The following is a 17,193-nucleotide window of genomic DNA, read 5'->3' as shown; positions in this document are numbered from 1 at the left end:
AGGGTTTCACTTAGTTTTATCAGGAGGGGTAGCCGCCCCCACCTTGATTGTCTAGCGGAGAGCAGAAGAGTGCTCTCTACCCATTCAGGTTGACCTGTCGAAGAAAGTGGTGCACTGCGTAGCTCCTGGGAGGAATTTCATACTTGGTTAAAAGCTGTGCAGCTGCTGGAGAGCTATGCAAATTAGCCTCCAGGAGCTTCAGACGGGGTAAAGTTAACTTTCTAAACGTTGCCTTTCCTCAATTATTATTAAAAATCTTACTTAACAATTGAATCATATTTTTATTAACTATTACAAATAACTATTACAAATATTGGTTTTGTTATTTTAGCTGACCCTACTCTGAAGAGACAAGATAAATAGTTTTCTGTATAGGACATCGAGCCCTGTTATAGTGAAAGTAGATTTTGAGGCCTTGTCTCTGTAGGAAGAGACTCACTGTCATCTTATACATGTCCCACTTTTATGTACCTTGCACCCTACCCTATGGGCCTCAAGGCCTACATAGCAGTAGCTTATTCATATTTAAAAGAGAGGTCATTACCTGTCAAAAAGGGTTATTTCTACAGGTCACACTGCAGGCTTTACACTGCGACAGTCAGGCTACAATGGTTGGCCCAAAGCCATATTTATAGGCCCACTCTGTGGATGAAGTAATAGGTGCTATAGTTCACAAGTGGCATTTAACATCTAGGCCCTGAGTGCTTTTGCTTCTTCTTGTAGTAGGGACTTCTAGGCAAGATAATATGTCTATTCGGTATTAGCCAATTTAACCATGTTTCGAGGAGGAGTAAACCCCTTTTATTCCTTGTTAGAGTTCTAAAACCAGCAAAATTATGGTCCAGAAAAAGGTGAAAAATCTGGTGGGGCCATGAAGAAAATAAAGATTTGGTCATATGGGTAATTATCCAAACTTCAGGATCGTCAACCCTAAAGTAAAAGATGAAAATAAGTCAATGAAATTAGCAAAACAACAGCATAGAATAGAATTATAAGGATTTATTTATTTATCTATGTACCACTATATATTATGTGACTCGTCTTCATTAATGTTTTTACAGAAAAACCCAAAATGTGCTAATAACAAAGCAGCAAAAGTATCTTGCAGAACCTGACACACCTCAAGTTCATTATGGCTACAACCCTGATTGTAACCATGATTCAAACCATCTCTGCTCCTTTGGAATATTCTCGTCGAGACTTCGGATGACTTCCTCAATGTGGGCGGCCACCTCACGCATGTTTTCTGCTAGTTCTGATCTGGCCCCTTCGTTGAGGTGTATGATTCCTTTGTACAGCTCTTTTGAGTTCTGGTAGAGGAAGACGGCTGTACTAGCTGCCTGGGCAACCTGTATCACCTTAGATGTCCGGCTCACTTTTGTTGATAGTGCAGTTCCTTGTTTGAAATCTGCATCTTTCATAAACTGGGGGGCATCATAGGATGATCCAAAGAAACTGTCTTTGGCTAATGTTATTAGTCCAGATTTCATTGCCACATTGAGAACAAAGCTGGAAAGTTGAGATTTGAAGTCCACATGGTTCCTCTTAATTTTAGGTGGTAGAATGTGGGGAAATCTGATTTGTATTTCTGTGAGCTTCTTATGGAAGATTGTCCCATGAAGTCCCTCTTCCTCCTCCAGAAACATGAATCTTGCCTGAATTATGCGATACATGTCTGATATTACCTGCAAATCATGTTCACACGAGTCCAAGATTTTGTTTGCAATGATTCCATTCTTCATATCTTCTTCCTGTTCTTTTGACCAGGAAGTAGATTGGTAGTAATTGCCTAGCAAGGAAATAGCTTCTCCAGCAATGTAGGTAAGCGGTGAGGCCTTTTTAAAGACTTCCAGGGCGATCCCAGTGGTGGCTATGAGGCCACCGCCCACTGCTATTCCGGCTCCAACGACTTGACCCTTCGTGACCTCTCGATGAACTTTGTCAATTTCATCAGCAACAAAATGGAGGTTGGCTGCATGCTTTGCCAAAGAATGTTTCTTTACAGACACAACGTGGTTGAAATCCTCCAGCTGATCACAGAGCTTTTCTACTCTTTTAAACAAACTGAAAAAACAGAAACAAATGAAAAAGTGAATTAAACGTGTACATCCTGCAAGCTACTACAAAAGTCACCACTTGCACCCTAGAATCTTACATTACAAGGGGTAACTCTCCTGCTTTCATTGAATAATCATATAGGCTACTTTCATTTCCTATGTATATCCACAATAATCACAAATAAGGTTAATCTGACAATGAGATATGCGTACATTAAGAATTTAAGTTCACATAAGGAAAGCCAGGAACATCTGAAGCATGCCCTGTTTCGGCTCCAAATCGTGTGATCTCTTTACACCTATAACTTAAACATGAAATGACATGAAAGAAAGGGTTAACAAAGGTATTACTTTCAGCCCCCCTGGTTTCATACTTTGTTTTTGTTGGCTTCAGCACTCTCTGCACTCTACCACTGTTAGCTACTGCTAAAGTGCCTGTCCTCTCACCCTAAAAAAAGGTACAATTGGCTTGCACCTGATTGGAATATCTAATTTACTTATAAATCCCTGACATAGTGTTAGAAATGGTGTCTCTGGTTTCGCAGTCAGTTTGCACTCGGTCCAAGCAGAGACCCTCACTCTAGTCAGGGCAATGGAGATACACGCTCAAGATAGCCCCTGCTCACCCCCTTGGTAGCTTGGCACAAGCAATCAGGCTTACCTGAAAGGCAATGTGTAAAGTATTTGTACCAACACACACAGTAATAAAGTGAAAACTCTACGAAATGGACATCACACCAGTTTAAAAAAATAGGTCATATTTATCTAAATCAAACAAGACCAAAATGACAAAAATCCAACCTACACAAGTAAAAATATGAATTTTCAAAAGAATAAGAGTCCTACTTAATGGAAAACAATGGAAATGTTGTTGTTACACAAAGTATCTGGTTTGCGTCAAAAATAAAGCTGCACAGGCAAGCCTGCATCGGAAAAGTCAGCGATGCGTTGATTCCTTACTCGCAAGTGGGGCTGTGTGTTGTTTCTTCTCTGGTCGGCGGTGCATCGTTTTTCTCTCCGGCAAGAGCGCGATGCGTAAATTTCCACGCGGGCACCTCAGATCTGCGCAGGCTTGCATTGAATTTTGCCGCTTAGTGATAATGCGTGAGAAATCTGGTAGCACAGTATTAGAAAACCATGCTGCATGGAGTTTGCATCGTTATTAGCAGCCGCAAGCGAGTGTTGCATCGTTTCTCCAGCCGCGAAACGTGGATCTCCCAGCCACGATGCATGGAGTGTCAATTTGAGGACAAAGATCCATAATATGAGGGGAAAAATACAGAATAAGGAGAAAGATTTGGCATATGAGGAGAAAGTACCATAGTATGAGGAGAATGATCCGGAGAATGAGAAGAAAGATCCAGAGTATGAGGAGAAATATCCAGCATATGAGGAGAAATATCCGGAGTATGAGGAGAAAGATCTGGTGTAAGAGAGAAATATCTGGAATATGAGGAGAAGATCTGGAGTATAAGGAGAAAGATCCAGAGTATAAGGATAAAGACCCAGAGTATGAGGAAAAAGATCTGGCATATGAGAGAAAGATCCAGAGTTTGAGGAGAAAGATCCAGTGTATGAGGAGAAAGATCCAGAGTATGAGGAGAAAGATCCAGAGTATGAGGAGAAAGACCCAGAGTATGAGGAAAAAGATCTGGCATATGAGAGAAAGATCCAGAGTTTGAGGAGAAAGATCCAGTGTATGAGGAGAAAGATCCATAATATTAGGGGAAAAATCAAGAGTCTGAAGAGAAATATCCAGATTATGAGGAAAAAGATCCAGAATATGAGGAGAAAGATCTGGAATATAGGGAAAAAGATCTGGAGTATGAGGAGAAAGTTCCATACTATGAGGAGAAAGATCCGGAGTATGAGGAGAAAGAACTATAGTTGGAGAACAATCCGTCGTATGAGGAGAAAGATCCGCTGTATGAGGAGAAAGATCCACAGTAAGAGGAGAAAGGTCCAGAGTATGAGGAGAAAGATCCAGAGTATGAGGAGGAAGATCTGGTATATGAGAGAAAGATCCAGAGTATGAGGAGAAAGATCTGGAATATGAGGAGAAAGTTCTGGCATATGAGGACAAAGATAAGGCATATGACGAGAAAGATCCAGAGCATGAGGAGAACGATCCTGGGTATGAGGAGACAGACCCAGAATATGACAAGAAAATTATTGCGTATGAGGAGAAAGATCAGGAGTATGAGGAGAAAGATCCAGAGTATGAAGAGAGAGAACCACAGTATGAGGAGAAAGATCTGGAGTATGAGGATTAAGATCTAGCATATAATCAGAAATATCCAGAGTATGAGGAGAAAGAACCTGAGTATGAGGAGAAAGATCCAGAATATAAGGAGAAAGATCTGGCGTATTAGGAGAAAGATCCATAGTATGAGGAGATAGATCCAGAGTATGAGGAGAAAGATCTGGCATATCAGGGGAATGATCCAGCATTGAGGAGAAAGATCAAGACTATGAAGAGAAAGATCCAGAGTATGAGGAGAAAGACTCAGAGCATGAGATGAAAGATCCGGATTATGAGGAGAAAGACCCAGTGTATGAGGAGAAAGTTCCGGTATATGAGGCGAAAGACCCAGAGTATGAGGGAAAAGATCTGGCATATGAGAGAAAGATCCAGAGTTTGAGGAGAAAGATCCAGAGTATGAGGAGAAATAACCAGCATATGAGGAGAAAGGTCTGGAGTATGAGGAGAAATATCCGGAATATGAGGGGAAAGATCCTGAGTATGAGGAGAAAGGTCAAGCATAGGACGAAAAAGATCCGGTGTATGAGGAGAAAGAGCTGGCGTATGAGAAGAAAAATCCACAGTATGAGGAGAAAGACCCATTGTATGAGAAAAAAGAACTGGCGTATGAGAGAAAGATCCAGAGTATGAGGAAAAAGATCTGGCATATGAGAGAAAGATCCAGAGTTTGAGGAGAAAGATCCAGAGTATGAGGAGAAATATCCGGCATATGAGGAGAAAGGTCTGGAGTATGAGGAGAAATACCCGGAATATGAGGGGAAAGATCCTGAGTATGAGGAGAAAGGTCAAGCATAGGACGAAAAAGATCCGGTGTATGAGGAGAAAGAGCTGGCGTATGAGAAGAAAAATCCACAGTATGAGGAGAAAGACCCATTGTATGAGAAAAAAGATCTGGCGTATGAGAGAAAGATCCAGAGTATGAGGAGAAACATCCAGCATAAGAGAAAAAGAGTCTGGAGTATGAGGAGAAATACCTGGAGTATGAGAAGAAATATCCTGAGTATAGGGAAAAAGGTCAAGCGCAGGGCAAGAAGGATCCGGTGTATGAGGAGAAAGAGCTGGCGTATGAGGAGAAAGATACAGCGTATGAGGAGAAAGATCAGGAATATGAGGAGAAAGATCTGGTGTAAGAGAGACAGATCTGGAATATGAGGAGAAAGATCATGAGTATGAGGAGAGAAATCGATAGTATGAGGAGGAAGATCCATAGTATGAGGAGAAAGATCCAGTATGAGGAGAAAGATCTGGAGTATAAGGAGAAAGATCTGGCGTATGAGGAGAATGTGCCATACTATGAGGAGAAAGAGATGGAGTATGAGAAGAAAGATCTATAGTTGGAGAACAATCCGAGAAATGAGGAGAAAGATCCGGCGTATGAGGAGACAGATCCAGAGTAAGAGGAGAAAGGTCCAGAATATGAGGAGAAAGACCTAGAGTATGAGGAGGAAGATCTGGTATATGAGAGAAAGATCCAGAGTATGAGGAGAAAGATCCAGAGTATGAGGAGAAAGTTCTGGCATATGTGGAGAAAGATCTGGCGTATGATGAGAAAGATCCAGAGTATGAGGAGAAGGATCCCAGGTATGAGGAGACAGACCCAGAGTATGAGAAGAAAATTCTTGCGTATGAGGAGAAGGATCAGGAGTATAAGGAGAAAGGTCCAGAGTATGAGGAGAAAGAACCAAAGTATGAGGAGAAAGATCTGGAGTATGAGGATTAAGATCTGGCATATAATCAGAAATATCCAGTTTATGAGGAGAAAGATCTGGTGTATGAGGAGAAGGATCTGGTATATGAGGAGAAAGATCTGGCGTATCAAGAGAAAGATCCAAAGTATCAGGAGAAAGATCCGGAGTATGAGAAGAAAGATCTGGCCAATGAGGAAAATGACCCGGCATTGGAGGAGAAAGATCTGGTGTATGAGGAGAAAGATCAAGACTATGAGGAGAAAGATCCAGAGTATGAGGAGAAAGACCCAGAGTATGAGATGAAAGATCCGGAGTATGAGGAGAAAGACCCTGAGTATGATGAGAAAGATCCGGTATATGAGGAGAAAGGTCTGGAGTATGAGGAGAAGTATCCAGAGTATGAGGAGAAAGAGTTGGAGTATGAGGAGAAAGATCCAGAATATGAGGGGAAATACTAATTGTAATGAGAAAATGATCTGGCGTATGAGAGAAAGATCCAGAGTTTTAGGAGAAAGATCCAGAGTATGAGGATAAATATCCAGCATATGAGGCGAAAAGTCTGGAGTATGAGGAGAAAGATCCGGAGTATGAGAAGAAAGATCCTGGGTATGAGGAGAAAGGTCAAGCGTAGGACAAGAAGTATCCAGTGTAGGAGGAGAAAGAGCTGGCGTATGAGGAGAAAGATATAGCGTGTGAGGAGAAAGATCAGGAGTATGAGGAGAAAGATCTGGTGTATGAGGGAAAGATCTGGAATATGAATAGAAAGATCTGCAGTATGAGGAGAAAGATCGATAGTATGAGGAGGAAGATCAATAGTATCAGAAGAAGGATCCAGAGTATTAGGAGAAAGATCCATAATATGAGGGGGGAAATCCAGAATCTGAGGAGAAATATCCAGATAATGAGGAGAAAGATCCAGAGTATGAGGAGAAAGATCTGGAATATAAGGAGAAAGATCTGGCGTATGAGGAGAAAGTTCCATACTATGAGGAGAAAGATCTGGAGTATGAGGAGAAAGATCTATTGTAGGAGAACAATCCGTTGTATGAGGAGAAAGATCCAGCATATGAGGAGAAAGATCCAGAGTATGAGGAGAAAGTTCCAGAATATGAGGAGAAAGACCCAGAGTATGAGGAGAAAGATCTGGTGTATGAGAGAAAGATCCAGAGAATGAGGAGAATGATCAGGAATATGAGGAGAAAGATCTGGTGTATGAGAGAAAGATCAGGAGTATGAGAAGAAAGATTGATAGCATGAGGAGGACGAACCATAGTATGAGGAGGAATATCTGGAGTATGAGGATTAAGATCCGGCATATGATCAGAAATATGCAGCGTATGAGGAGAAAGATTAAGAGAATGAGGAGAAAGATCCAGAATATAAGGAGAAAGATCTGGCGTATGAGGAGAAAGATCCAGAGTTTTAGGAGAAAGATCCAGAGTATGAGGATAAATATCCAGCATATGAGGCGAAAAGTCTGGAGTATGAGGAGAAAGATCCGGAGTATGAGAAGAAAGATCCTGGGTATGAGGAGAAAGGTCAAGCGTAGGACAAGAAGTATCCAGTGTAGGAGGAGAAAGAGCTGGCGTATGAGGAGAAAGATATAGCGTGTGAGGAGAAAGATCAGGAGTATGAGGAGAAAGATCTGGTGTATGAGGGAAAGATCTGGAATATGAATAGAAAGATCTGCAGTATGAGGAGAAAGATCGATAGTATGAGGAGGAAGATCCATAGTATCAGAAGAAGGATCCAGAGTATTAGGAGAAAGATCCATAATATGAGGGGGAAAATCCAGAATCTGAGGAGAAATATCCAGATTATGAGGAGAAAGATCCAGAGTATGAGGAGAAAGATCTGGAATATAAGGAGAAAGATCTGGCGTATGAGGAGAAAGTTCCATACTATGAGGAGAAAGATCTGGAGTATGAGGGGAAAGATCTATTGTAGGAGAACAATCCGTTGTATGAGGAGAAAGATCCAGCATATGAGGAGAAAGATCCAGAGTATGAGGAGAAAGTTCCAGAATATGAGGAGAAAGACCCAGAGTATGAGGAGAAAGATCTGGTGTATGAGAGAAAGATCCAGAGAATGAGGAGAATGATCAGGAATATGAGGAGAAAGATCTGGTGTATGAGAGAAAGATCAGGAGTATGAGAAGAAAGATTGATAGCATGAGGAGGACGAACCATAGTATGAGGAGGAATATCTGGAGTATGAGGATTAAGATCCGGCATATGATCAGAAATATGCAGCGTATGAGGAGAAAGATTAAGAGAATGAGGAGAAAGATCCAGAATATAAGGAGAAAGATCTGGCGTATGAGGAGAAAGATCCATAGTATGAGAAGAAAGATCCGGCGTATGAGGAGAAAGACCTGGCATATGAAGAGAATGATCCGGCATTGTTGGAGAAAGATTTGGTGTATGAGGAGAAAGATCAAGACTATGAGGAGAAAGATCCCGAGTATGAGGTGAAAGACCCAGAGTATGATGAGAAAGATCCGGTATATGAGGAGAAAGGTCTGAAGTATGAGTCATATCCAGAGTATGAGAAGAAAGAGTGGGAGTATGAGGAGAAATATCCAGAGTGTGAGGAAAAAGAATCGGAGTAAGAGGGGAAAGATCCAGGTGAGTACGAGGAGAAAGACCAAGATTGTGAGGAGAAAGATCTGACGTATGAAAGAAAGATCCAGAGTTTGAGGAGAAATATCCCGCATATTTGGAGAAAGGTCTGGAGTATGAGGAGAAATATCCGGAGTATGAGGGGAAAGATCCTGAGTATGAGGAGAAAGGTCAAGCATAGGACGAGAAGGATCCGGTGTATGGGGAGAAAGAGCTGGCGTATGAGGAGAAAGATACAGCGTATGAGGAAAAAGATCAGGAGTATGAGGCGAAAGATCTGGGGTATGAGAGAAAGATCTGGAATATGAGGAGAAAATTGGGAGTATTAGGAGAAAGATCGATAATATGAGGAGGAAGATCCATAGAATGAGGAGAAAGAACCATAATATGTGGGGAACAATCCAGAGTCTGAAGAGTAATATCCAGATTATGAGGAGAAAGATCCAGAGTATGAGGAAAAAAGATCTGGAAAACAAGGAGAAAGATCTGGCATTTGAGGAGAAAGATCCAGAGTATGAGGCGAACGATCCAGAGTATGAGGAGAAAGACCCAGAGTATGAGGAGAAAGATCTGGTGTATGAGGAGAAAATTATTGCGTATGAGGAGAAAGATCCAAAGTATGAGGTGATAAGGAGAAAGATCTGGTGTATGAGGAGAAAGTTCCATACTATGAGGAGAAAGGTCCAGAGTATGAGCTGAAAGATCTACAGTTGGAGAACAGCCCGTCGTATGAGGAGAAAGATCCGGCGTATGAGGAGAAAGATCCAGAGTATGAGGAGAAAGGTCCAGCATATGAGGAAAAAGACCCAGAGTATGAGGAGAAATTTCCGGCTCATGAGGAGAAAAGTCTGGTGTATGAGGAGAAATATCTGGAGTATGATAAGAAAGATCATGAGTATGATGAGAAAAGTCAAGCGTAGGACAAGAAGGATCCGGTGTATGAGGAGAAAGAGCTGGCGTATGAGGAGAAAGATACAGCATATGAGGAGAAAGATCGGGAGTATGAGGAGAAAGATCGATAGTATGAGGAGGAAAATCCATAATATGAGGAGAAAGATCCAGTGTATGAGGAGAAGGATCCATAATATGAGGGGAAACTTACAGAGTCTGAAGAGAAATATCTAGATTATGAGGAGAAAGATCCAGAGTATGAGGAGAAAGATCTGGAATATAAGGAGAAAGATTTGGCGTATGAGGAGAAAGTTCCATACTATGAAGAGAAAGATCCGGAGTATGAGGAGAAAGATCTATAGTTGGAGAACAATCCGTTGTGTGAGGAGAAAGATCCGGCGTATGAGGAGAAAGATCCAGAGTAAGAGGAGAAATATTGGGCATATGAGGAGAAAAGTCTGAAGTATGAGGAGAAATATCCAGAGTATGTGAAGAAAGATCCTGAGTATGAGGTGAAAGGTCAAGCGTAGGAGAAGAAGGATCCAGTGTATGAGGAGAAAGAGCTGGTGCATGAGGAGAAAGATAGAGTGTATGAGGAGAACGATCAGGAGTATAAGGAGAAAGATCTGGAGTATGAGGAGAAAGATCAATAGTATGAGGAGGAAGATCCATTGTATGAGGGGAAAAATCCAGTCTGACAAGAAATGTCCAGAATATGAGGAGAAAGATCCAGAGTATGGTGAGAAAGATCTGGAATATAAGGAGAAAGATCTGGTGTATGAGGAGAAAGTCCCATACTATGAGGGGAAAGATCCAGAGTATGAGGAGAAAGATCTATAGTTGGAGAACAATCCGTTGTGTGAGGAGAAAGATCAGGCATATGAGGAGAAAGATCCATCATAAGAGGAGAAAGGTCCAGAGTATGAGGAGAAAGATCCAGAGTATGAGTAGAAAGTTCTGGCATATGAGGGGAAAGGTACGGCGTATGACGAGAAAGATCGAGAGTATGAGGAGAACGATCCCGGGTATGAGGAGACAGATCCAGAGTATAAGGATAAAATTCTTGGGTATGAGGAGAAAGATCAGGAGTAAGAGGAGAAAAATCCATAGTATGAGGAGAAAGATCTGGAGTATGAGGATTAAGATATGGCATATAATCAGAAGTATCCAGAGTATGAGGAGAACGATCCTGAGTATGAGGAGAAAGATCTGGTGAATGAGGAGAAAGATCAAGACTTTGAGGAGAATATCAGGGAATATGAGGAGAAAGACCCAGAGTATGAGATGAATGATCCGGAGTATGAGGATAAAGGTCTGCAGTATGAGGAGAAAGAGTCGGAATATGAGGAGAAAGATCCAGAGTTTGAGGAGAAAGACCCATTGTATGAGGAAAAAGATATGGCATATGAGAGAAAGATCCAGAGTTTCAGGAGAAAGATCCAGAGTATGAGGAGAAGTATCCGGCATATGAGGAGAAAAATCTAGAGGATGAGGAGAAATATCCAGCGTATGGGAAGAAAGATCCTGAATATGAGGAGAAAGGTCAAGCATAGGACAAGAAGGATCCGGAGTATGAGAAGAAAGATCATGAGTATGATGAGAAAGGTCAAGCGTAGGACAAGAAGGATCCGTTGTATGAGGAGAAAGATCCAGCGTATGAGGATAAAGCTCCAGCGTATGAGGAGAAAGATCCAGAGTATGAGGAGAAAGGTCCAGGTTATGAGGAGAAAGAACCATAGTATAAGGAGAAAGATCTGGAGTATGAGGAGAAAGGTCCAGGTTATGAGGAGAAAGAACCATAGTATGAGGAGAAAGATCTGGAGAATGAGGATTAAGATATGGCATATAATCAGAAGTATCCAGAGTATGAGGAGAAAGATCCTGAGTATGAGGAGAAAGATCTGGTGTATGAGGAGAAAGATCAAGACTATGAGAAGAATATCAGGGAGTATGAGGAGAAAGACCCAGAGTATGAGATGAAAGATCCGGAGTATGAGGAGAAAGGTCTGGAGTATGAGGAGAAAGAGTCGGAATATGAGGAGAAAGATCCAGAGTTTGAGGAGAAAGACCCATTGTATGAGGAAAAAGATCTGGCGTATGAGAGAAAGATCCAGAGTTTCAGGAGAAAGATCCAGAGTATGAGGAGAAATATCTGGCATATGAGGAGAAAAATCCAGAGGATGAGGAGAGATATCCAGAGTATGAGAAGAAAGATCCTGAATATGAGGAGAAAGGTCAAGCATAGGACAAGAAGGATTCGGAGTATGAGAAGAAAGATCATGAGTATGATGAGAAAGGTCAAGCGTAGGACAAGAAGGATCCGTTGTATGAGGAGAAAGATCCGGCGTATGAGGATAAAGCTCCGGCGTATGAGGAGAAAGATCCAGAGTATGAGGAGAAAGGTCCAGGTTATGAGGAGAAAGAACCATAGTATAAGGAGAAAGATCTGGAGTATGAGGAGAAAGGTCCAGGTTATGAGGAGAAAGAACCATAGTGTGAGGAGAAAGATCTGGAGTATGAGGATTAAGATATGGCATATAATCAGAAGTATCCAGAGTATGAGGAGAAAGATCCTGAGTATGAGGAGAAAGATCTGGTGTATGAGGAGAAAGATCAAGACTATGAGAAGAATATCAGGGAGTATGAGGAGAAAAACCCAGAGTATGAGATGAAAGATCCGGAGTATGAGGAGAAAGGTCTGGAGTATGAGGAGAAAGAGTCGGAATATGAGGAGAAAGATCCAGAGTTTGAGGAGAAAGACCCATTGTATGAGGAAAAAGATCTGGCGTATGAGAGAAAGATCCAGAGTTTCAGGAGAAAGATCCAGAGTATGAGGAGAAATATCCGGCATATGAGGAGAACAATCTAGAGGATGAGGAGAGATATCCAGAGTATGAGAAGAAAGATCCTGAATATGAGGAGAAAGGTCAAGCATAGGACAAGAAGGATCCGGTGTATGAGGAGAAAGAGCTGGCGTATGAGGAGAAAGATACAGAGTATTTGGAGAAATATCAGGAGTATGAGGAGAAAGATCTGGTGTATGAGAGAAAGATCTGGAATATGAGGAGAAAGATCTGGAGTATGAGGAGAAAGATTTTTAGTATGAGGATGAAGATCCATAGTATGAGGAGAAAGATCCAGAGTATGAGTAGAAAAGATCCATCATATGAGGGAAAAAATCCAGAGTCTGAAGGGAAATATCCAGATTATGAGGAGAAAGATCTGGAATATAAGAAGATAGATCTGGCGTATGAGGAGAAAGATCAATAGTATGAGGAGAAAGATCCGGAGTATGAAGAAAAAGATCTGGCTTATGAGGAAAATGATCCGGCATTGGAGGAGAATAATCTGGTGTATGAGGAGAAATATCTGGCATATGAGGAGAAAAATCTAGAGGATGAGGAGAGATATCCGGAGTATGAGATGAAAGATCCTGAATATGAGGAGAAAGGTCAAGCATAAGTCAAGAAGGATCCGGTGTATGAGAGAAAGATCTGGAATATGAGGAGAAAGATCTGGATTATGAGGAGAAAGATTGATAGTATGAGGAGGAAGATCCATAGTATGAGGAGAAAGATCCATAATATGTGGGGAAAAATCCAGAGTCTGAAGAGAAATATCCAGATTATGAGGAGAAATATCCAGAGTATGAGGAGAAAGATCAGGAATATAAGGAGGAAGATCTGCCGTATGAAGAGTAAGTTCCATACTATGAGAAGAAAGATCCAGAGTATGAGGAGAAAGATCTATAGTTGGAGAACAATTCGTCGTATGAGGAGAATGATCAGGCGTATGAGGAGAAACATCAGGTGTATGAGGAGAAAGGCCCAGCGTATGAGGAGAAAGAATCAGAGTATGAGGAGAAGGATCTGGTGTATGAGAGAAAGATCCAGAGTATGAGGCGAAAGATTCAGAGTATGAGGAGAAAATTCTTGCGTATGAGGAGGAAGATCAGGAATATGAGGAGAAAGATCCAAAGTATGAGGAGAAAGAACCATAGTATGAGGAGAAAGATCTGGAGTATGAGGATTATGATCTGTCATATAATCAGAAATCTCCAGCATATGAGGAAGATCCTGAGTATGAGGAGGAAGATCCAGAATATAAGGAGAAAGATCTGGCGTATGAGGAGAAAGATCCATAGTATGAGGAGAAAGATCCGGAGTATGAGGAGAAAGATCAGGCATATGGGGAGAATCATCCGGCATTGGAGGAGAAAGATCTGGTGTATGAGGAGAAAGATCAAGATTATGAGGAGAAAGATCCAGAGTATGAGGAGAAAGACCCAGAGTATCAGATGAAAGATCCGGAGAATGAGGAGAAAGACCCAGAGTATGATGAGAAAGATCCGGTATATGAGGAGAAAGATCTGGACTATGAGGAGAAAGATCCAGAGTATGAGGGAAAGACCCATTGAATGAGGAAACAGATCTGGTGTATGAGAAAAAGATCCAGAGTTTCACGAGAAAGATCCAGAGTATGAGGAGAAAAGTCTGGAGTATGAGGAGAAATATCCGGAGTATGAGAAGAAAGATCCTGAGTATGAGGCGAAAGGTCAAGCGTAGGACAAGAAGGATCCGTTGTGTGTGGAGAAAGAACTGGCGTATGAGGAGTAAGATACTGCGTATGAGGAGAAAGAGCAGGAGTATAAGGAGAAAGATCTGGTGTAAGAGAAAGATCTGGAATATGAGGAGAAAGATCCAGAGTATGAGGAGAAAGATACAGCATATGAGGAGAAAGATCAGGAGTATGAGGAGAAAGAGCTGGTGTATGAGAGAAAGAGCTGGAATGTGAGGAGGAAGATCTGGAGTATGAGGAGAAAGATCGATAGTATGAGGAAGAAGATCCATAGTATGAGGAGAATGATCCAGAGTATGAGAAGAAAGATCCATAATAGGAGGGGAAAAATCTGGAATATAATGAGAAAGATCTTGCGTAGGAGGAAAAAGTTCCTTATTATGAGGATAAAGATCCCGAGTATGAGGAGAAAAATCTATAGTAGGAGAACAATCCGTCTTATGAGGAGAAAGATCCATAATATGAGGGGAAAAATCCAAAGTCTGAAGAGAAATATCTAGATTATGAGGAGAAAGATCCAGCGCAGAGGAGAAAGATCTAGAATATAAGAAGAAAGATCTGGCATATGAAGAGTAAGTTCCATACTATGAAGAGAAAGATCCACAGTATGAGGAGAAAGATTTATAGTTGGAGAATAATCCGTTGTATGAGGATAAAGATCCGGCATATGAGGAGAAAGTTCCGGCATATGAGGAGAAAGTTCCAGAGTATGAGGAGAAAGGTCAAGGTTATGAGGAGAAAGAACAATAGTATGAGGAGAAAGATCTGGAGTATGAGGATTAAGATATGGCATATAATCAGAAGTATCCAGAGTATGAGGAGAAAGATCCTGAGTATGAGGAGAAAGATCTGGTGTATGAGGAGAAAGGTCTGGAGTATGAGGAGAAAGAGTCGGAATATGAGGAGAAAGATCCAGAGTTTGAGGAGAAAGACCCATTGCATGAGGAAAAGGATCTGGCATATGAGAGAAAGATCCAGAGTTTCAGGAGAAAGATCCAGAGTATGAAGAGGAATATCCGGCATATGAGGAGAAAAATCTAGAGGATGAGGAGAGATATCCGGAGTATGAGAAGAAAGATCCTGAATATGAGGAGAAAGGTCAAGCATAGGACAAGAAGGATCCGGTGTATGAGGAGAAAGAGCTGGCGTATGAGGAGAAAGATACAGAGTATTTGGAGAAATATCAGGAGTATGAGGAGAAAGATCTGGTGTATGAGCAAAAGATCTGGAATATGAGGAGAAAGATTTATAGTATGAGGATGAAGATCCATAGTATGAGGAGAAAGATCCAGAGTATGAGTAGAAAAGATCCATCATGAGGGGAAAAATCCAGAGTCTGAAGGGAAATATCCAGATTATGAGGAGAAAGATCCAGAGTATGAGGAGAAAGATCTGGAATATAAAGAGAAAGATCTGGCATATGAGGAGAAAGTTTCATACTATGAGGCGAAAGATCCGGAGTATGAGGAAAAAGATCTATAGTTGGAGAACAATCCATCGTGTGAGGAGAAAGATCCGGCGTATGAGGAGAAAGATCCAGAGTATGAGGAGAAAGGTCCAGAGTATGAGGAGAAAGACCCAGAGTATGAGGCGAAATATCCGGCATATGAGGAGAAAGATCTGGTGTATGAGGAGAAAGATCAAGACTGTGAGGAGAAGATCCAGAGTATGAGGAGAAAGACCCAGTGCATGAGATGAAAGATTCGGAGTATGAGGAGAAAGACCCAGAGTTTGATGAGAAAGATCGGGTATATGAGGAGAAAGGTCTGGAGTATGAGGAGAAGCATCCAGAGTAGGAGGAGAAAGGGTCGGAATATGAGGAGAAAGATCCAGAGTTTGAGGAGAAAGACCCATTGTATGAGAAAAAGATCTGACGTATGAGAGAAAGATCCAGAATTTCAGGAGAAAGATCCAGAGTATGAGGAGAAATAACCGGCATATGATGATAAGAGACTGGTGTATGAGGAAAATATCCGGAGTATGAGAAGAAAGATCCTGAGTATGAGGAGAAAGGTCAAGCATAGGACAAGAAGGATCCGGTGTATGAGGAGAAAGAGCTGGCGTATGAGGAGAAAGATCAGGAGTATGAGGAGAAAGATCTGGTATAAGAGAGAAAGATCTGTAATATGAGGAGAAAAATTTGGAGTATGAGGAGAAAGATCAATAGTATGAGGATGAAGATCCATTGTATGAGGTGAAAGAGCCAGAGTATGAGGAGAAAGATCCATAATATGAGGGGAAAAATCCAAAGTCTGAAGAGAAATATCTAGATTATGAGGAGAAAGATCCAGCGCAGAGGAGAAAGATCTGGAATATAAGAAGAAAGATCTGGCGTATGAAAAGTAAGTTCCATACTATGAAGAGAAAGATCCAGAGTATGAGGGGAAAGATTTATAGTTGGAGAACAATCCATTTTATGAGGAGAAAGATCCGGCGTATGGGAAGAAAGTTCTGGCATATGAGGAGAAAGGTCCAGAGTATGAGGAGAAAGAATCAGAGTATGAGGAGAAATATCTGGAGTATGAGGATTAAGATCTGGCATATAATCAGAAATATCCTGAGTATGAGGAGAAAGATCCAGAATATAAGGTTGATAGTATGAGGAGGAAGATCTGGCATATGAGGAGAAAGATCAATAGTATGAGGAGAAACTTCTGGAGTATGAGGAGAAAGACCCAGAGTATGAGGAGAAAGATCTGGTGTATGAAAGAAAGACCCTGAGTATGAGGAGAAAGATCTGGCATATGAGGAGAATGAACCGGCATTGGAGGATTATAATCTGGTGTATGAGGAGAAAGATCAAGACTATGAGAAAGATGCAGAGTATGAGGAGAAAGATCCGGTATATGAGGAGAATGGTCTGGAGTATGAGGAGAAGCGTCCAGAGTATGAGGAGAAAGAGTCAGAATATGAGGGGAAAGATCCAGAGTTTGAGGAGAAAGACCCATTGTATGAGGAAAAAGATCTGGCGTATGAGAGAAAGATCCAGAGTTTCATGAGAAAGATCCAGAGTATGAGGAGAAATAACCAGCATATGAGGATAACAGACTGGAGTATGAGGAGAAATATCCAGAGTATGAGAAGAAAGATCCTGA

The 17,193-nt window shown here is 41.4% G+C and overlaps 1 protein-coding gene across 1 annotated transcript in view; it reads right to left on the bottom strand.

Moving 5' to 3' along the window:
* Nucleotides 1–984: 984 nt before the first annotated feature.
* The window catches only part of LOC138283075 (uncharacterized), a 132,547-nt gene continuing 116,338 nt past the window's right edge, over nt 985–17,193 (bottom strand). Inside the window, exon 4 of the mRNA XM_069221226.1 lies at nt 985–2,064. Coding sequence (XP_069077327.1) covers nt 1,137–2,064 — 928 coding nt within the window. The 3' untranslated portion in view covers nt 985–1,136. The remainder of the gene's footprint in view (nt 2,065–17,193) is intronic.

Source organism: Pleurodeles waltl, chromosome 2_2 (genome assembly GCF_031143425.1).
Source record: "Pleurodeles waltl isolate 20211129_DDA chromosome 2_2, aPleWal1.hap1.20221129, whole genome shotgun sequence".
NCBI classification, from domain to species: domain Eukaryota; kingdom Metazoa; phylum Chordata; class Amphibia; order Caudata; family Salamandridae; genus Pleurodeles; species Pleurodeles waltl.
This window is presented reverse-complemented; position numbering and strand designations above follow the sequence as displayed.